Here is a 20,354-nt window from a genome sequence, read left to right as displayed (position 1 = left end):
GAAAAAATATTAAAATATTATTAAAAATTATTCACGTCAACGCCAACTGACATTTGTGTGAGTGGCGGCCGGTCAAAGATGGTCAAATGGATTGAATTTTTTATTTTTTTTTTGTTAGAATGAATGGATTGAATTTGTACAAATACAAAAAGATTTAAGAGTGAATTGACAATATTAAAAAATTTAAGATTAAATTAATAAAAGTGTAAAAAGTCTGGGACTTTGTTTTATCCGACAATTCTCCCCGAACAATTGCTTACGTGGGACTCTGACAAAATTACCTTATCTCCGGAGTGGCTCTGAGACCGGCAAGCCTGTTCCCTTTATGTATGGATTGATACACATAGATGCGTCCGTCTTAACGTAACGGCGCCGTTGAGGGAATGACCGAGAGGATTTTTCACCGCTTGTTTCTTTACGAGGCAAAAGGCAACGGGCAACATAAAGCACATGTAGTTCCTCTTGGTACAGATCCTCAAAAGGGAAGCCAATGAAATATTGGTGCGTTGTCCGACAAAACGAGGTTGCTTGACCATCGTAAAACGGTAAATAGCAGGTTTCATTTTTACTGTACTCATTTTTCTAACCATCCACGTAATGATTCTGGTCGGCTATTAAAAACTTGAATGAAATTTTTTTTTATGTTTCCTTAGAACCCTACTAAGCACGATCAAAACTTTTCTGACCCGCGTACCAAAAGTGGCCCATTTTAAATCCGCTAATTAAGTACAAACTGTTTTTCGGCCCCCGAAAAAAAAAAAAAAACCGGCACGAGCTGTTTTAAATTAGAGTCATTTGCACCGGCCAAAGGTTTGGACTTATTTCACGTGATTTGCATGTTGTCTCATGGGCTTCCGCATTGCCGGACGCTTACGCAATTAAGCACTGCTAGACGTGCGACCCTGTAGTCATCTACGAACATTATTCGCATGGAAAAAAATGAGTTTCTCCACTAGGAAAGTGAAAATATTAACACGTGCTCAAATTTTAATGTTGGCAATTGTGTGTTGAAACCAAAACAAGCAAGGTGTCCTTTGGAAATTTAGAAGTGAGGCACAAAATGAATGGAGAAAATATTTTGTTGGAGAACACTGATGGATGCGAGGACCACACACAGCTTATTCTGCTTCAATGGCTTCTATATATACACAGGCGACTCCCCCCGTACTTACAACACAAAAGTCGACAACACTTCTAATTAGGGGTGTGCAACCGGACCGGGTTTACTCGGAACCGGATCGGCCCACCCGAAAAACATGATCGGGAATTAGTTCCTACTTAAACCGGTCCGGGAATCGGTTCCAATTTTTGAGAATCGGTTGAAACCGGTCCGGTTTCCTGTTCTAAGTGAAGACCCACCCGGACCGATTTTAGAACCGGTTTTTAGTTATTACAAAAAAAAAAAAAAAACCTTAGTGTCTAGTCCATCGTCACTTGCCCTTTGGTTGCCTCACGTCCCTCACCGCCTCTCGGTCATCTATTTCTTCCCATCTTGTCGTATTATCTATTATATTTTGGATTATTGCTTTTGGTGAATTGTAATTTTTATTACTTATTTCATCGATACTCATATTATTTTGATTATAAAAAAAATAGGTTTTTGGGTAAACCCCGAAACCGGACCAAAAAACAGGATCGGTTCCAAAACAAGTTTCAAGACAAATAGGATCGGTTCTCAGCTCTAAAAACCGGGAACCGATTATAACATGGTCGGGTTTAGGATCTAGATTTGGATCCGGCCATCCTCACCCCTACTTATGATGGATTTCAAAAAGCCCCAATAAAACAAATCAAAAAAGGAAACAGAAGTCGACAACACTTCTGATGGAAAACAAAAGAAGCAATTAAAAAAAATAAATAATAAAAGCATCTGCCTCCACTAATATTTTAAAACGTATCTTCTGGATACAATGAAGTGGATTGATGGAAGTAGTGCGCGCTCCGCTGATATTTTAACATGTCAAGTGCACGTCTGAAAAGTGTCGCCCTCTTCTTCAATTTTATAATTCCTAACATTGTGTTCGTTTTGTTGAACGATGCAAATTTTCTTTCCGCGGCTTCAAGGGTCTTCATGATAACTATTCTCATTTTCTCATTCTGATTTTGGAAACAAAAAGAAAAAAAGATGAGAATCGCGTTTGGTAACGCAAATAAATTTGATTTTGATTCTGTTTCCGAAATCCGTTTTAGAAAATCATAATTAATTTTAGAGCAAAATTCAGAATTAAAAAAAAATTATTCCGGAAAAAAGAATCACTTTTGAAAATCACAAAATAAAATGAAATCTCATATCTTTTCTTTTTCCTTTTCTGTTTTCTCCTTATTTTTCCCTCAACCTAATAAAAATAAAAATAAAAATAAAAAATTTCAAAAAAAATATTTGAAAATTTTTAAAAAATCACAAAAAATTTAGAAAATCCCTAAAAATGGAATAAGCTTATATGAGGCTAGTTTTACCTCATTTTCATAAATTTGGGCCTAAATTTTCTAGATTTTATATATTTCAATCTTCTGCAAAAAATGTCACAGAAGATGATGGCATCCAACTTGTGGATGATAATAAATAAATTCGTAGCCGTGCGTCACAAAATGTAAATATCTGCACGTGAAGGTGTGGGTAAAAATCCTTTTTGATTTAGGACAAAAGCTACAAAATGATAGTGAAGGACTTGTACTTTGTATCAAGGAGGATAATTTGTTTTTTTTTTTTTCAGTGGATAATTTTATTATTCGGCTGCTATGTTTGTATGTATTTTGGACAACGCAACATTTAAAGAAAAAAATAAGTTCTTAATATGAGAACTGTCCCATACTTCAATCGAACTTCAAACATAATGTATTAAAATTTGTGTTTCATTTATGACATGCTAAAAAAATAGTATATTTTAAATTATTTTAGTGTGTATTGGAAATTAGTTTTCAATTTACGATAAAATTTTACAAAGTAACTACATAGTTAGCGAAGAATGTTTTACATTAGCGATATAGCTAGTAGAAGGCCTACGTTTATTTCTAATGAGCGCATTTTTTTTTTTCTCGCTGATTTAATTTTATTTTTTTTACTGTAATTTGAGAAAAGGTCCCACTTGAATGTGAAGACACTGTTCCAGGAGAAGTCTTCCGCCATGACCGGTTCTCTTCTCTGAAAAATCTGCATCGCAATTCCAACTTTTCTTGGTCTTTTTCCCATTCTGGCGGCCGCCGCGTGATTCGACAAGGTCACATCACATGGTCAAAAGAACAAAGCCATACATAAACGAGAGAGAGAGAGAGAGAGCTGCAACCCGACCAGACAGTACACATCCTGCGGGCAAGCAAATCAACCTTCAGCTCCTCTAATGGCTGCTTCTTCGAACCCGAGAGGGAATTACCATGTCTTCCTGAGTTTCAGAGGAACGGACGTCCGGAACAGCTTCCTCGGCCATCTCCACACGGCTCTTGACCGTAGAGGAATCTATGCCTACGTCGACAGCGAGGAGCTCCGGAAAGGAGAGCAGATATCGCCGGCTCTTACAAAGGCAATCGAGGACTCGCGCATCGCGATCGTCGTTTTCTCCAAGGACTATGCTTCCTCGCCGTGGTGCTTGGAAGAAGTGGCAAAGATCATGGAGTGCAAGGAGCGAAGAGACCTCGTGGTCTTTCCCGTATTTTACAAAGTGGAATCCCGGGAGGTGAGAACGCCGAGACAGAGCTACCGAGAAGCTATGGTTAAGCACGAGAGCAAGCTCGGGAAAGATTCGGAGAAAGTGAAGAGATGGAAGAAGGCTCTCTTTGATGCCGGTAGCTTGTCTGGGTGGGAATTGAAGGACAAGTGAGTACTAAGTAGTGATACAAGTGACGCTGCTTCGTTATTTCCTTTTAGATGCTGAATCACATCTTCTTCTTTCTTCCCATGAAAGTTAATTATGTCTGAAGTACCTTTCCGGATTTTATCAGAGATGAAGCAAAGCTTATAAAGAAAATCGTGAAAGAGATCTCTATGCAGCTAGGCCGAACACCCTTACATGTTGCCAAGCATCCAGTTGCAATATATCCACGAGTTGTAGAGCTGGAATCAATGTTAAATCTTGAGTCTGAGGATGATGTTCTCATGATAGGATTATGGGGACCAGGAGGCATAGGAAAAACAACATTAGCAAAAGCCCTTTATAATGATATCTTTAGAGGATTTGAGGCTACATGTTTTTTGGCAAACGTCCGGGAAACTTCAAAAGATTCCAAGGATTTAGTTCCTTTGCAAGAAAGATTGTTGTCCGAGATATTACTGGGAAAAGGGCTAACAGTGTTTAGTGTTGATGGAGGAATTAATTTGATGCAAGATAGACTTTGCCGCAAGAAAGTTCTCCTTGTTCTCGACGACGTCGATGACGTGAAGCAGTTAAGTGCTTTAGCTGGAGAGCCTGAATGGTTTGGTAAAGGAAGCAGAATCATCATCACTACTAGAGATAACCATCTATTAACTCTCCATGGGATAGATAAAGATCATATCTATGAAGTTAAAACTCTAGAGTATGACAAAGCTCTTGATCTATTCAAGAAACATGCTTTTCTTAGAAATAACGAAATAGTGATAAGGAGGGATCTTGTCTACAGTGCTTTGCGTTATGCTAATGGACTTCCTTTAGCACTTGAGGTATTGGGCTCTTTCCTACGTGGTAGAAGAGAACGAGAGTGGGAAAGTGCAATGAATAAACTTGCCAAAAGTCCTGACAAAACCATCAATGATGTCCTCAAGTTAAGTTATGATGGACTAGAGGACTATGCAAAGGAGATATTCCTTGACATTGCATGTTTCTTCAAGGGGCGATCTACAGAGTACATTATGAAGGTCCTTAACAGTTGCAGCTTTGACGCAATGATTGGAGTACAAGTTCTTGTTGAGAAGTCCTTAATAACTGTTAAAAAGCCCTCAACACATAGAGAAACACATAGAGAAACGGAGACACTACAGATGCATGACTTGATTCAGTTGATGGGAACGGATATTGTCAAACAAGAATGCAGCGATGATCCTGGAAGACGCAGCAGGTTATGGCTTTGTGAAGATGTCCATGATGTTCTGTCAGGGGATATGGTAAGTTTTGGCAGTTTAAACACTGATTTTACTCTCTTGTTCTCTGACTTCGCATATTAATTGCAATGCAACTTCTAAAAATGCAGGGAACAAATGCAATAAAAGCCATAGTTTTGGATTTACCCCAGACAGAAGCAATATACATAGGTCCCAATGCTTTCAGAAACATGAGAAGATTGAGGTTGCTCATCATGATTAATGTGCATAACGCTTTCCAAGGTCCCATCTGTCTTCCTAATGAATTGAGATGGTTTGAATGGCCTGAATGTCCTCCTTGGGTTCCCGAATTCTCTTCCGGTCCGAAGAAGTTGGTGGGACTTGATCTGCGCAACAGCAACGTCCAAGTGGCAAGGGAGCAATTTAAGGTGTGCATTTATATGAATTGTCTTTCTTTTCTTATCTTTTATTTATCTAAATCTGCATGCATGTGATTATGGATACATATATGTCTTATGGAAAACTTTGAATGCAACGATTACTAATTCTGATGATGCTCGTTAATGTGCTCAAGAAACATCTGCATCTATTAAATTGTTTAGATTTGATTAAAACATTTAATACAGGATGTCGATCTACTGCATGAATCAACATAAGTGGAATCTTCCCGTTTTAGGGGAGTATTGAGCACTTTCCTATGTGAATCTTAATTGTCGATTCCAACAAAAAAGATCCAATAAAAAAGTCCAATCTCATTTTCAAAATGTTACCAGTACCAAAGATTATAAAAAGGATGAACTTAAATTAGAATAAGAACTGACTGGTGACATGAGTTAAAAAAATTCAATGATGAATGTGCTATGAAGAGGAAAAACCCCACTAAGGAGGAAAGGAAGAGACTATGTAGGCCACTTGAAGGATGCGGCACTCTCTTGATCGCTCATGAATCCACCAAAGGGACTAAGAGAATGACCAAGAAAAAATAGGAGGAAACTTCGTTGTATAAATTAAGTGTGCTTACAATGGGAGACCAGAGGGCACCTACTACTAGGAGCCTAGAATACCTTTGAGTAACCTCCAAATAAAGAAAAGATAATGTACCTCAAGTACGAGACTCAAAGAGGCAACAATGCTGTCAAATTGTAATCAAGACTAACGCAATCATAAAAAGATGTAAGATCCTAAGGATTTAAAAAGATGCTTTCGGCACACAACTTCAAATTGGTATTTTCGAATGGTTTTGAATCACCGACTCATTATATGCAAACTGAGCATGAACCAGTAATAAATCCCGTTGTTTAACATGTTTTCTGATATAACTCCTTAATAAGATGGCTAGCAAAACTAAACTGAGGCTTTAAGTCCCCATTGTTCATAATGTATGGCAAAAGTGACTGATAAACTTGACATAAGGGGTTTTCTTCGGAATACCACGTGGACACACAATTTCACTAATGTAAAGTTCAGCAGCACGTAACGCATTGAGGGTCTTACTACATGGTACAAAATGAGCGATTCTGGAAAATTGATCAACCAGCCACCATACGACCTACTAAGTGATGTCCACCACCTTTGCGGCAGGTTGCGTATCCCTGCATAAGATTGCAGATCTATCAAGTGCCACCTATGTTAGCTTAAATTCATGTGATGAATTAGTTGCCAAAGGATTGACCGTGGCTCATGTGCTCCCTCTTGAGCTTTCACACACTCCCTTCCTCCCTGAATTAGGAGCATTTTTGCTGCACGGATATGTAGGAAGTGGTCACGCCACTTAGCATTGGAATGATTACTCTTCTACGTCGCTTGATAGAACTCTCGTGTATGTGGCATTACACGACATTATTTTTTTGTTTATCTTCTCTTCTGGCCAATTTCCAAGGATCGCTTATTAAACTCGTATTTGAAAAAGGAGAGGGAATGCTCTATATAACACCATATGATCAACTGAATTCTGATCAACATGTGGCTTGAAATTGAATGATGATCATGTTGAGGTTGATGTCTTGTATTCTGTTATCCAAGAGATTATGAGGCGGTTCCGAAAGGCCCCCGCGACCGGACAGCAAGGGGGTCCGAGGGGGCCGCCCCGGCGGGGTTCGCGGGGGCAGCGCCCCCGAGCCGCCGCAGACGTTTTATGTTCGGTTATAGAAGGATTTCTATGGGAAAATTAAATATTTTAGGCTATGTAGGCAATTTTGTAATTTGTGCCATATAGGGTTTCGCTATGTATATTTAGGGCGAAACAGGTCTCTATTATATAGAGAGGGTGTGAGAAAGAGCGGCTGTACACTTTTCTACGTTATTAGTGAAACAGATCTCATCTCCCCGTGGACATAGGTAGGCGGAACATCTCCGCTGCCGAACCACGTAAATTCTTGTGTTGTGCGAATTTCCATTACTTTCTTGCATCATTGATAGGATCGAATTTAGATATTCGACGGATCAACTGTTTTTTATTACATATTTTTATCTCCGTTTCTTCTTTCCCGTCGGGATGTTTCTTGCAGGACTTTAAAAATTTGAAGTTCCTTAACTTCAGTGAATGTCCGTCGGTGGTTTGTATGCCGGACCTCAATTTGACTCCAAATCTCGTGGAACTGGATCTCCATGGGTGCAAAAACTTGGAGCGTGCTCACGAATCAGTTGCATACCATGCCAAGTTACAGATGTTGAATTTGAAAGGGTGCTCTAACCTTCATCATCTCTCTGATGTGCTTCGGTCCAAGAATCTTCAACTTCTCAATCTTACTGGTTGCTCAAAGTTGGGAAGATTCCCTGATATTCCGGATAAAATGGAAGGGTTGCAAGAACTTTATTTAAAAGGGACTTCTATCGAGGAACTTCCAGCATCCATAGAAAATCTCATCTCTTTGGAAAATATGAGTTTAGTTAATTGCAAAAAACTGGCAGTCCTTCCGTCTAGCATTTACAGGTTGCCAAGTCTTGAGAGCCTACGGCTTGATGGCTGTTCAAAACTAATCAAATTCCCAAAGGAGGAGGAGGATTCGAGTGATCTCCATAGCAAGACGGGTTTTCCTAAGTTACTGATTTTAAGCCTTGACGGATGCAATCTATTAGAAGTAGAGTTCCTAGAAAATCATTCCTGTTTTCCATACTTAAGACATTTGACTTTGTCGGGAAACAATTTTACTCACCTTCCTACATTCGGGCGACTACATAATTTGTCCTTGTTGGATGTTTCGGAATGCCGACAACTACAAGAGATCCTTCAGATTCCAGGGCAATTGGTTGATCTGTACGCAGAAAGTTGCGAATCTCTTATTAAAGTTCCCTCCGACATATGTGAGGTTGAGAATATTCACTTGACTTCATGCCATGAACTGGCCCGTAATGGGCTCACCATGAATGATTTGTTCAAGCCCGAGGTTAATCCTGAGGTTAGTCTCTCTCGCTCTCTCTGTGATTAATATGGAGTCGTCTACATGGTGGTTTGCACCAAGTGTTGTATATTGTGAGAGGCTGAAAATACTGGATCAGTGGGCTAATTAAGAAAAGCAAACATGGAGAAAGTGATTCTGCATATGTAGTGGAAGAGGCTATAAGGCAGCGAAATGGATATTCTCTTTATTTGTATAACTCTAGCTCGCTGTAGGATTACAAGGATCGCCCAACGAAAAACTTCAACAATAAATGCCTTGTTTCCACCAATTAAGTAGTAGCCATCTTCGTAATGATATTGCTAAACTATAGCTGAACTCTAGGACTACCCACTTAATGAAACTCCTCTTTTTTAGGTGCCAACTTTGAAAAACTATCTAACAGTCTACATCTATGACAGAAGCTTCGCAGCACATTTTGGAGCGATTTTAGTCTACCTGGAGGAGAGATGCCACGGTGGTTGCTCCCTGATAAAGAGGGTTATATATCTTTCGTGGCTTCAAAGGACTTGTATAAGAAATTCCTAGGATTAGCTTGCGGTGTTGTATTCCGGGCAGAGCAAGGACAAGGAAGTGTCAAATTGAGGCTAATTCCATACGTTAACGGCAAATTCAAGAATACAATTGCAGTGACAACGACAGTCAGTCCATTGCATTCAGATCATGTGTGGCTTGACTTTTTCGATGCAGAGGAGATATGGGAAAAGATCGATTTTGGTCCCAATGACTCGAGTTCTTTCCAGTTTGGCGTAAGAGCATCGGGTGGTGTAATTGTGAAAAAGTGTGGATTTCGACTAATATGCAAGCCACTAGAGGACGATTTGGAGGTTCTGCTTCAAGACGACCATTTGCTGGATCCAACTCTGCTCTATGAGATTTGGCATGAAGATAGCGAAACAAGCAAAGAGGAAGAAAGTTCAAGTGAAACAGAAAATTTGCTAGATAGTAAAACTAGCACAGGGGCAAATGAGGAAGAAAGTTCAAGTGAAACAAAAGATTTGCTAGATAGCAAAACTGGCACAGAGGCAAATAGTTCGAGAAACTTCATCTACAAAGAGTCGGACATCGCTAGCCTCTCACTTGAGGTAAAACTCTCTCTCTCTCTCTCTCTCTCTCTCTCTCTCTCTCTCTCATATACGTGACTATGCACCTGTAATAGCGGTGGCTAAACCATGAAGATAATAATGAAACAAGCACCGAGGGAGACAGTTCATATGGGGAAGAAGAAACTATCATGGCTGACTTCTCAATTGAGGTATCTCTCTCTCTCTCTCCGTGCATTCTTAAGTTTGTGGGTGTTGATATGGAGTGTATGTCGGGCGCACTGTGTTTGTATAATCCAAAAGCTGAAAATTCTAGACAAACAAGCAAATTTAACATGAAGTGATTCTGCACATACATGTAATAGGGGTGGCTACCACACTTGCAAGTGAATGATTTCATTGAGAATTATATAAAAGGCAAGGAAGGATCGATATGTTTAATTATTATTGACCTCTAGCTTTGCTTGACTTACAAGAAAAGTTCTCAAATCAAACTCTTCTATTGTGAACTAATTACCAACTTGGGTACTTCTAACAATTTACTCGTGTAACAGCAGTATCGCTATTCTGGAATTAGTTCTTTTTACAGAGTTGTTCTCCCTAAAGGAGAGATGCCAGAGGAGTTCATACTTGTTGAAGACGATACCATATCTTTCATGGTTTCACAGGACTTTTATGATAAGTTCCTAGGATTGGCTCTTTGTGTTGTGTTCAGTGTAGAAGATGGAGAAAAGGAAATATTTTTTGACATCGTGCCACATGTCAATGGCAAAAGGCGAAATGCGCTATCAGGAGCTCTCGGTTCATTTGATTCGGTTCAGATGTGGATTCAATACCTCAAACCAAATGTGCTGTGGGGAGTGTTGGAGGGAGATGTCGATTTTCTTGAATTTGACGAGAATGATTTACGATTTAGCCTCACTCTCAGAGTATCGGGTGGAGCCGTGGAAAAGTTGGGATATGTGCTAAGATGCGAGCAACTAGACGATGATCTAAAGGCTGCACTCGAAGACAATCAGCTAGTGGATCTAGCTTCACTATGTGAAATGGAGTTAAGAGAATTCTTACGTAAATATCTCCCACGCAGAATGGATGAATACGAAAAATTTGAAGAAAGACGTGGGAAGATGCGACTGGAGTAGTATTGGCTTGCAGCTCTTAAAAGGAAACCGTCATTAAGCCAGCGAAACAAATTAGGGGTGGCATATGTTTCTTGATATCCGGGGACATCTGCCTTGACGTTCAATTCAATCTCTCGTGTGAGATCAAATTTATGTGCAGGAATGGAGGGCCACTTGGCACGCAGGACACTTCAATTCATTAAGACGGGCATCATGTTTGGCTCAAGTATCTCTGGCATGTGTTGTCATATTTTGTTAATAAAAAGACTTGTCAGTATTTCTCGTTACTCAGATTGTAGGGTGCTAACAAGAGTGCTTCATTGTAAAGATTGGATAAGTTTTCGGACTCGGTTGCACCTTTTGAAAGCTTTGGGGCTTGATTGCGCTTTCGTAGCAAATTTTAGGACTTCTGGTGTACTTATCTTTCTAGAAATTGAATTCATATTTTATTTGCCAATATTGTCTCGCTTTACTTGAGTAATTTCAAATCTTTTTTTATGCAGTTTATAGATGAAGCAGAAAAGGTTTGCGGCCCTCCCTGCTGATGTGTTTCTATACATACTACCGTTATAGCCGCACGTCAATCTTTGCTCATTGCCAAAAAGTAACCTTTGCTATAACCGCATGTTAATCTGAGTCGTCAGTAAACTTGAATTACTATATTAAATTTCATCAAATAACTGTCATGTGACGAATTAGAACATTTGTAAATAACCTGAAATCCTCGAAAGTTATACCGCACCTATGGTTATTAACTTTCCATCACGAACATCTCTTCATTATTCTTGAGTTGAGGGGTGCTATCATTTTGCAGTTCTCCTTTGATACAGTAATTTTCCTCCTTATTTGTAACTGTGAGTATTTGTACATGGTAATTTTTTTTTTCGAAATGTCGTAAGTCCCACGGAGTCCCCCTGATCATCACCACCCCTTTAGATAGTAACTTTCTTTAAGGTTAGTAATTTGATTGTAGTGTTTATATCTGGATGATCCTATCACTTAGTAATTATCCAATAGCATACAGAAAATTCCTTCAACAACTCGTAAGTTACGGTACCTATATTTAGTGAACTAGTAAGTCATATCAACGACGGCACCTCATGGAAAGTCCTTGTAACTTTAGGTGACAATGTTAGTAGCATTTCTCCAAGGGGAGTAGGTTTCCTCGAAGTTCTTTTCAGTTTGAGACTTCTAGCATTCGAAAACTTTCCGAGAGATCACAAACAATCGAAGTTTCTCGCTAAATTTTCTGATAATATATCTTTAGTACATTTACTTCAATGATCATGACTCTCCTTCGAATACTTAACTTTAAAGAAGCTATCGACGTGTAATGATCCTTATATGTCATGATTTTCCTTAACATGTGCAACTCCAAGAATGCCATAATACGCAACTTTCCTTTAAGCTATTGAGCTGCTTTAATGTGATCTAGTGGCTCATATGTTTACCCTTCTAATCTCACAACTGATATTTCTCAATGGGCTCTCTTGCAAAAATTGAATTCACCAGGTGGCAAATTAGCACAGACGCAGAAATTCAAGGGGGCCAAGTGTAACCATCCCTTTGTTTGAGAAAAATATTTTGTGTCGGTCAGACTGTTAACGTGACATAACCGATCAATTTTGTTGATGCTTAAATTTTGGAATCACTCACTCGTTGTACTGCTTTTTGTGATACATGTCACTACCACGTGGGGTACTTCTCACCTTGTCATTTATATTACGCATATCTTCTTGTGGTGATTCTAAACTGATTAGCACTCTTCAATCACCATCCTCTTACACCATCTATGTCCGACTAAACTATTGTTCATCATACTTTTATCCTTCGTACAAAATCAATGGACTAAAGATTTGAGAACGAAGCATTACGTACTTACTGTTGAATTTCTTCTCTTCATAACAAAAGATGGTTGAACATGACGAAAAGAGAGATCTTACATACATGGCCATCCACTCAACCAATTGTTGCCAATCATAACCTTCATCGAAGTATTTCTCTTTGGTAGTATTTCAAGTCTAGAATACTAGACACTGCGTTCATGGTTGAGTACAGTATTGTATTGCTTTAGGATTAGCTAAAAATCTCTCTACCAATTGATTTGAGCGAGTCGCCTAAGGAAGGGACCTAGGCTTGGTCTATGGCCTTTACAGACCCCTCTTCTCAAGACCATCGTGGCCATGGGCGAGGACCATGACCCTCGCCAGCCGCTAGATAAGAAAAACAAAGGAAAAACTAAAAAATCGAAGCAATATTAAGATATTGCTAAAAATTATTCACGTCGGCGCATGTTGTGCCGTGTAGGACGACCGGCGTCCAATGTGAAAATTTTTAGGAATAATTTGACAAAATTAAAAATTTTATGATTGAATTGGAAAAAGTGCAATAGAATTATGGCTTTTTGGACAATTTTCCCGAAATTCTTTTGCTTTGCTAAAATTTCGCAAATGCACATGGTATCTACGCATTGTCTATCAATTAGGAGCTTTGGAGACTATAATTCGTCTAAATGATGCTATCATGATATAATAACCAATGACAACCAACAAAATATCTACAAGACGAGCTTTTTCGCTAAGATAAATAAATATAATTGTCGGTCAATTTTTTTAATCTTATAAAAATGCACCAATTTGAATGGAAAAGCTACCTTTTGAAATTTCTGTGTCATCTCCAACTGCAAAAAGATTGTATTCGGACCCATATGTTAGATCCGTCAGCAATTGCTTCACAAAAACTACTTCCACCCCTAATTTTAAGATAGGAAATAAAACATATAATTCCTCCTGACATAGAGATCTTTAGGAGAAAAGAAGCTTTTGAAATACTGGTATGCGAAACCACGGAGGATTTGCTCCAATGACCACTCTTTTCACTTGAGAAGAGGGAGGTGAGAGATTCGAATCCCGACCTTCCGAAGGAGTCGGTTTGGGGACGCGTGAAGAGAGAGAGCAGGATTTCGCAACCTGCGAATACACATAGCACACTCAGTAAATTTTAGGTTGTGGGTTGTAAAATAGAATAGAATATGACTAGAAAAAAAAATACCGGTGTGCATATCCGACCAAAAAAAGAAAATATACTAGTGTGCGTGAACCGACGAAAAGAAGTTGCATGATAATCATAAAAATTTTGGTTGACTTATTGCACTTTCCAATTCAAGAAGTTCCACTTGGCAGACCGGGCAAACCACGACGTGGGATTCACTCATGAACTGGCCAAGCCATTTCTTGGATTTCCTTGAGAAAATGTGTGGTGAAGGCTGCACAATGGTGCTCCCACAATCTCAATATTTTTTCCATATACATAGATATACGCTGTTACGGTCCTCATGATAAAAAGATTATAAGGTAAGGACACTGATATCATAAGTGCATGTTCAATTCTCGAGCTCTGGAAAGAGGCGGAGTAAAAATAAAAAAACAGATAGAACAGGCGAAAAAAAAAAATACAATTTGAGCATTAAATGGGAAGACAAGAAGCCCTGGAGTCATTCATTTATGATGCAATAAACAAGGAATTCTTTATTGAGCCAGCCTCCACTTTTTGGTCTGAAGCCATCCTGCATTTAAGTTGGTCAACTCTTAGGTATGCTGTTTCAGAAAGCACGCCCGAAAAGGATAGCTCGGGGTTGGGGGTTCTGATCTGTCTTTGTCCATTCGGTTTTGCGCCGCGTGATTCGAGAAAGTCAAAGAATCCAAAACAGGGTGATTTGTGCACGAGAGGTAAGAGTTGTAAACCGATCAGAGAGTAGATACTCTCCCCGAAGCACGTCAAACCTTCAGCTCCTTCAATGGCTGCTTCTTCGAATCCGAGAAAGACTTACCACGTCTTCCTGAGCTTCAGAGGCTCGGACGTCCGCAACAGCTTCCTCGCTCATCTCTACGCAGCTTTAGACCGGACGGGAATATATGCTTACATCGACAGTGAAGAACTGAGGAAGGGAGAGCAGATATCACCCGCGCTTATGAAGGCGCTCGAGGATTCGAGAGTCGCGATCGTCGTGTTTTCCGAGGACTATGCTTCCTCGCCATGGTGTTTGGAAGAGGTGGCGCAAATCATGGAGTGCAAGAAGCAAAATGACATGATCGTGTTACCGGTGTTTTACAAAGTGGAACCAAGAGAAGTTAGAGGGGGAAGAAAGAGTTATGCGAGAGCCATGGCTAAGCATGAGTCCAAGTTCGGCAAGGATTCAGAGAAAGTGAAGAGATGGAAGGAGGCTCTCTTTGAAGCCGGTAGCTTGTCCGGTTGGGCCTTGAATGATGAGTTAGTAGTAATTGAATTGATGCACTGCTTTTGTCATTATTTTTCACATGCTGATCATTTCTCCTTTTTTTCTGCGGAAAAATTGAACCATATTTGAACTGCTGAATCAATGTTTTTCAGAGATGAAGCGAAGCTTATAAGGAGAATTGTGAAGGAGATCTCTATGCAACTAGACCGAACACCCTTACACGTTGCCAAGCATCCGATTGGAATACATCCACAAGTATTAGAGCTGAAATCAATGTTAAATCTTGAGTCTGATGATGATGTTCTTGTGATAGGATTATGGGGACAGGGAGGCATAGGAAAAACAACATTAGCTAAAGCCCTTTACAATAATATCTTTAGACAATTCGAGGCTTCATGTTTTTTGGCAAACATTTGGGAAACTTCAAAAGATTCCAAGGATTTAGCTCCTTTGCAAGAAAAATTGTTGTCCGAGATATTACTGGGAAAAGGATTAACAGTGTTTAGTGTTGATGGAGGCATTAATTTGATGCAAGAGAGACTTTGCCGCAAAAAAATTCTCATTGTTCTCGATGATGTCAATGATAGAAAACAGTTAAATGCTTTAGCTGGAGAGCGTGAATGGTTTGGTAAAGGAAGCAGAATCATTATTACTACTAGAGATAGCCATCTGCTTACTGCCCATGGGGTAGATAAAGTTCACATATATGAAGTTAAACCTTTAAAGAATGGGGAAGATCTCAAACTTTTTAACAAGCATGCTTTTCTGAGAAACAACGGGACAGTAATAAGGAGGGCTCTTGTGGATAGAGCGTTGCATTATGCTAACGGGCTTCCTTTAGCACTTCAGGTATTGGGCTCTTTCCTATGCGGTAGAAGAGAACATGAGTGGGAAAGTGCATTAAATAAACTTGCCAAAAGTCCGGACAAAACCATCAATGATGTTCTTAAGCTAAGTTACGATGGACTAGAGGACTATGCAAAGGAGATCTTCCTTGATATTGCATGTTTCTTCAAGGGGCTATCTACAGAGTATATTATGAAAGTTCTTAACTGCTGCGACTTTGACACGACTATTGGAGTACAAGTTCTTGTTGAGAAGTCCTTGATAACTGCAGGGAAAGAGACCCTACAAATGCATGACTTGATTCAATTGATGGGTATGGACATTGTCAAACACGAATGCCGAGACGATCCTAACAGACGCAGCAGGCTATGGCTTATTGATGATATTCTTGACGTTTTGTTGGGAAATATGGTAAGATTTATTGGTATAAACATTGATTTTACTCTCTTATTCTCTGACTTAGTATATTGATTGCGATGCAAATTCTATAAATATAGAGAACAGAAGCAGTAAAAGCCATAGTTTTGCGTTTACCCAAGCCAGAAGTAATCAACATAGGACCTGATGCTTTCACAAACATGAGAAGGTTAAGGGTGCTCATAATGATCAATGTGCGCAACTCTTTCCAAGGTCCTATCTATCTTCCTAATGAACTAAGATGGTTTGAATGGCCCGAATGTCCTCCTTGGATTCCAGAATTTTCCTCTGGTCTAAAGAAGTTAGCTGGGCTTGATCTCCACAAAAGTAACATCCAAGTACTGAGGAATCAATTTATGGTACGCAGTCTTGTTTTCCTTATCTGTTATATGTCCATAGCTATAGTCACTTACATGAATTAGACTTTATTTGAAACAATTTGAATGCGACAATTACGAACTTTGATGATGCTTGTGAATGCGCTGATGATTGGATTATGATCAAAGTGACTTTTCTTAAAAGGTCTATCTAAGTTGGTTTCATGTTTCTTGCAGGGCTTTGAAAAATTGAAGTTCATTAACTTCAGTAAATGCCAGTTGGTGGTTGATATGCCAGACCTCGATTGTACTCCAAATCTCGAGGAATTGGATCTCCATGGGTGCAAAAACTTGGAGCATGCCCACGAATCAATTGCGCATCACAGCAAGTTACAGAAGTTGAATTTAAGCGGGTGCTCTAAACTTTCTCATCTCTCCGATGTGCTCGAGTCCAAGAATCTTCAACTTCTCAACCTTGATAATTGCTCAGGATTGCAAAGATTTCCTGATATTCTGGATGAAATCAAAGGCTTGCGACATCTTTATTTAAGAGGGACTTCAATTGAGGAACTTCCTGCATCGGTCGAAAAACTTGTCTCTTTGGAGAAAATAGATTTAAATGGTTGTAAAAAATTGGCAACCCTTCCGTCTAGCATTTACAGGTTGCAAAATCTTGAAGTTATGATGCTTCAAGGCTGCTCAAAACTAATCAAGTTTCCAAAGAAGGGTGAAGATTCGAGTGATCCTCACACGAAGACCGGATTTCCTAAGTTAAAAGGGTTATACCTTAATGGATGCAATCTATACGAAGTAGAGTTCCTGGAGAATCAATCATGTTTTCCCTTCTTAAATTTTTTGGATTTGTCAGAAAACAATTTTACTATCCTTCCTCCATGCGGGCATCTATATAAATTGCTCTCTTTGGATGTTTCGTATTGCCAACAGCTACAAGAGATCCAAAAGACTCCAGAATTCGTTAAACTACTGGCAAGTGGTTGCAATTCTCTCAGTAAAATTCCTTCCGATATGCATTGTGGGTATATTGACTTCTCTTCATGCCATGAACTGCTCTGTAGTGGCTTCACCATGGATAATTTGTTCAACCTTGAGGTTACTCTCTCTCTCTCTCTCTCTCTCTCTCTCTCTCTCTCTCTATATATATATATATATATAGGCTGAAAATCCATATCTTGTTTCCACTAATTTAGTACAAGAAATCTTTGTAAAACCATTGCCGACTATCGATAAACCCTACTCACTTAACTCATTGAAACTCCTCTTTTTAGTTGCCAATTTAAAAAGACTATCTAACAGTCTACATCTATCACAGCATTCTCGTCCCACAAGTCTTTTCAGAGTTCTACCTGGAGAAAACATGCCAAAGTGGTTGCTCCCAAATGAAGATGGTTATATATCTTTCATGGCTTCAAAGGACTTGTATAAGAAGTTGCTAGGCCTAGCTTTCTGTGTTGTATTCAGAGTAAAAAAAGACAGTCCTGGCACTTTTGACTTTCTAGCATCTGTTAATGGGGAAAGGACGTGGAAAGGCCGTTCAAGCGTTGCCATGTCGATAGATTTGGATCATGTGTGGCTTGAGTATCATGAAACAGATCGACTGTGGGGACGAGATGCTTCTGGTCCAAACGACAGTTTCCAGTTTATGATTAGAGCATGGGGTGGTGCAATTGTGAAAAAGTGTGGATTCCGACTAATATGCAAGCGACTAGAGAATGATTTGGATGTTCCGCTTCAAGACGATCAGTTGCTGGATTCAGCTTTACTCTACGAGGTTTCGCATGAAGATACTCCAACGAGCACAAAGGAAGAAAGTTCACGTGCAACAGAAGATTTACAAGATAGCGAAACGTGCCGTAAGGAAGAAGGATTCAACACGGCTGACATCTCAATTGAGGTCTCTCTCTCTCTCTCACCAAGCAAGTGCGCGCATGCATGCATTGTGTGTTTGACACAGAGTGTATGTTGGGCGCACTGTGTTTGTATAATGCAAAAGCTGAAAATTCTAGACAAATAAAACAACACTAGTATAAAGCGATTATGCACGCATGGAATCAGGGTGGCTACATCACTTGCAAGGGGATGATTTCTATTGCATGAGTTTCTATAAAAAGCAAGCGAGGATTGATATGTCTAGTTATTATAGAACCCTAGCTTTGGTTGAATTAGAAGAATTTTCTCTAATCAAACTCTTCTACTTTTTTCTTTTGGTCGAAAACTCTTCTACTTGAACTGCTGACAAACTTGGCTATTTCTTTCTAACAGAAGTATCGCTATTCACAAATTTTTCCTGAGTACCGAAATTTTCTCCCTGGAGGAGAGATGCCAAGGGAGTTCGTCCTCGTCGAAGATGGTATAATATCTTTCAAGGCTTCACGGGAATTGTACAACAAGTTCCTAGGATTGGCTCTCTGCGTTGTTTTCAATGTAGAAGATGGTAGAAAGGAAACATCCTTCGACATCGTGCCCCGTGTTAACGGCCAAAGACGAAATGTGCTGTCGGGAAATCTAGATTCATTTGATTCAGACCACATGTGGATTCAATATCTAGAATCAAATATGCTGTGGGGAATGTTGGAGGGAGGAGTTGATTTTGGTCAAGAGAGTTGCTTACAATTTACCCTTGGCCTTACACTAACAGGTGGAACGGTGAAAAAGTTGGGATATCTGATAAGATGCGAGCAATTAGAAGATGATTTGAAAGAGGTGCTCGAAGACAATCAATTAGTGGATCCAGCTGCACTTTGGGAGTATTCTGACGGATCAACAAATTCAAGCGAATGTCACAGGAGTACAGAGGAACTGGAAGCCAGTGAAACAAATTACATGGGAAGAGTCGAGGGATGTAGTGTTGGCTTGCAACTCTTGAGGAAACAATTGAGCAAACGAAGCAAATTTGGGGTGGGATATGTTTCCTGATACGCCAGGACATCTGCGTTGTTGTTGGAAGTAACAGATGGCATTCAATTCAATCTCTCGGGTGAGACTAAATATATGGGAATAGATAGAGGATGAATTGGCACACAAGACGATTCAGTTCAATAGAACAGGGCATCATGTTTGGCTCGAGTATCTTTGGGGAGTGTACTCAAAACATATTTAAAATGAACATATCGGCATTTTTCGGTACTCAAATTAGACGCAGATGATAGTACCTAATTGCACTAGTTGGACAAGTTTTAGAAATCGATTGTAGTTATTAAAGTTTAAGAACTTATGGCACTTTTGCAACAAGTTTCAAAACTTATGGTGCGCTTATCTCTTTATTTGAGTAATTTTAAATATTTTTCATGCAGTTTGCAGATGAAGTAGAAAAGGTTTACGACACTAACGAGTTTTATACATAATATTGTCATACCCGCACGTTGATCTTCGCTCATTGCCAGAAAGAAATCTAAGTCATTACTCATTAGTCATTCTAAAATCATATTTTATATAGTTCATGGAATATTCGTCATAAATAAACGACTTTTCTCAATAATTATTCCCGTAAAATTGCAAATCCCCTGAATTGCTCGCAAGTTACGCTGCACCTACGGTTATCAACTTTCCATTCTCCTCATGACTGCGCCTATCGTTTGTAACTTTCTTTTAAGGGTAGTAATTTGGTTATGGGTTTATATCTTGATGATCCTATTCCCGGAAAGTCCTTGTAAATTTAGGTGCCGTAATGGTAACATATCTTCGAACGGAGTAGGTATCCTGAAGCTTTCATAAGTTCGGGAAATCTAGTATCGTACATTTTTCGAGATATCGTAAATTATCTGAGCTTCTCATAAAACTTTCTGATCCTACATCGTTAGTATATTTACTTTGGTGATCATAACTTCCCTTTCGAGTAGGTAACTTTTAAAGAAGCTAATAACGAGTTTGATCGAGTGTAACTCCAAGAATCCTATAATGTAACTTTCCAGAAAGCGACTGACCAGCTTCAGTACGATCTAATGGC

General features: G+C 39.3%; 3 protein-coding genes across 4 annotated transcripts; all 3 read left to right on the top strand.

Moving 5' to 3' along the window:
* Positions 1 to 3,239: 3,239 nt before the first annotated feature.
* On the top strand, positions 3,240 to 9,619 carry LOC115740325 (disease resistance protein Roq1-like; the record flags this gene model as incomplete). The annotated part of the gene is made up of 7 exons (XM_048276691.1): positions 3,240 to 3,811; positions 3,937 to 5,074; positions 5,161 to 5,439; positions 7,519 to 8,409; positions 8,811 to 9,371; positions 9,435 to 9,494; positions 9,569 to 9,619. Coding segments are annotated over exons 1-7 (3,453 nt in total), but the record flags the coding sequence as incomplete, so codon positions are not given.
* Positions 9,604 to 10,860, top strand: LOC115740318. Of its 2 annotated transcripts, XM_048272333.1 has the most exons (3): positions 9,604 to 9,664; positions 10,007 to 10,571; positions 10,618 to 10,860. In XM_048272333.1, exons 1-3 carry the CDS (start codon positions 9,644 to 9,646, stop codon positions 10,629 to 10,631), a joined length of 600 nt encoding a protein of 199 aa, XP_048128290.1. In that variant the 5' UTR covers positions 9,604 to 9,643; the 3' UTR covers positions 10,632 to 10,860. The 2 variants fall into 2 exon arrangements, with proteins under 2 accessions (XP_048128290.1, XP_048128284.1); XM_048272327.1 differs by having other exon boundaries at positions 9,637 to 9,664; positions 10,010 to 10,860.
* Positions 10,861 to 14,346: 3,486 nt separating this feature from the next.
* LOC125314439 (TMV resistance protein N-like) lies at positions 14,347 to 19,324 on the top strand. Its single transcript, XM_048276687.1, has 7 exons — positions 14,347 to 14,842; positions 14,963 to 16,067; positions 16,154 to 16,432; positions 16,628 to 17,200; positions 17,336 to 17,500; positions 17,721 to 18,302; positions 18,671 to 19,324. The coding sequence occupies exons 1-7, from the start codon at positions 14,370 to 14,372 to the stop codon at positions 19,322 to 19,324; spliced, it is 3,831 nt and encodes a 1,276-aa protein (XP_048132644.1). The 5' UTR covers positions 14,347 to 14,369.
* Positions 19,325 to 20,354: the final 1,030 nt, after the last annotated feature.

Source organism: Rhodamnia argentea, chromosome 1, assembly GCF_020921035.1.
Source record: "Rhodamnia argentea isolate NSW1041297 chromosome 1, ASM2092103v1, whole genome shotgun sequence".
NCBI classification, from domain to species: Eukaryota; Viridiplantae; Streptophyta; class Magnoliopsida; order Myrtales; family Myrtaceae; genus Rhodamnia; species Rhodamnia argentea.
This window is presented reverse-complemented; position numbering and strand designations above follow the sequence as displayed.

Excerpts from the sequence above, each read along its gene's own strand:
- LOC115740318 (XM_048272327.1), top strand. The coding sequence starts at position 9,644 with ATGGCTGACTTCTCAATTGAG. Across the intron at positions 9,665-10,009 it reads TGGCTGACTTCTCAATTGAG|TATCGCTATTCTGGAATTAG; the intron begins GTATCTCTCTCT and ends GTGTAACAGCAG.
- LOC125314439 (XM_048276687.1), top strand. The coding sequence starts at position 14,370 with ATGGCTGCTTCTTCGAATCCGAGAAAGACTTACCACGTCTTCCTGAGC. Across the intron at positions 14,843-14,962 it reads GGTTGGGCCTTGAATGATGA|AGATGAAGCGAAGCTTATAA; the intron begins GTTAGTAGTAAT and ends AATGTTTTTCAG. Across the intron at positions 16,068-16,153 it reads ACGTTTTGTTGGGAAATATG|AGAACAGAAGCAGTAAAAGC; the intron begins GTAAGATTTATT and ends CTATAAATATAG.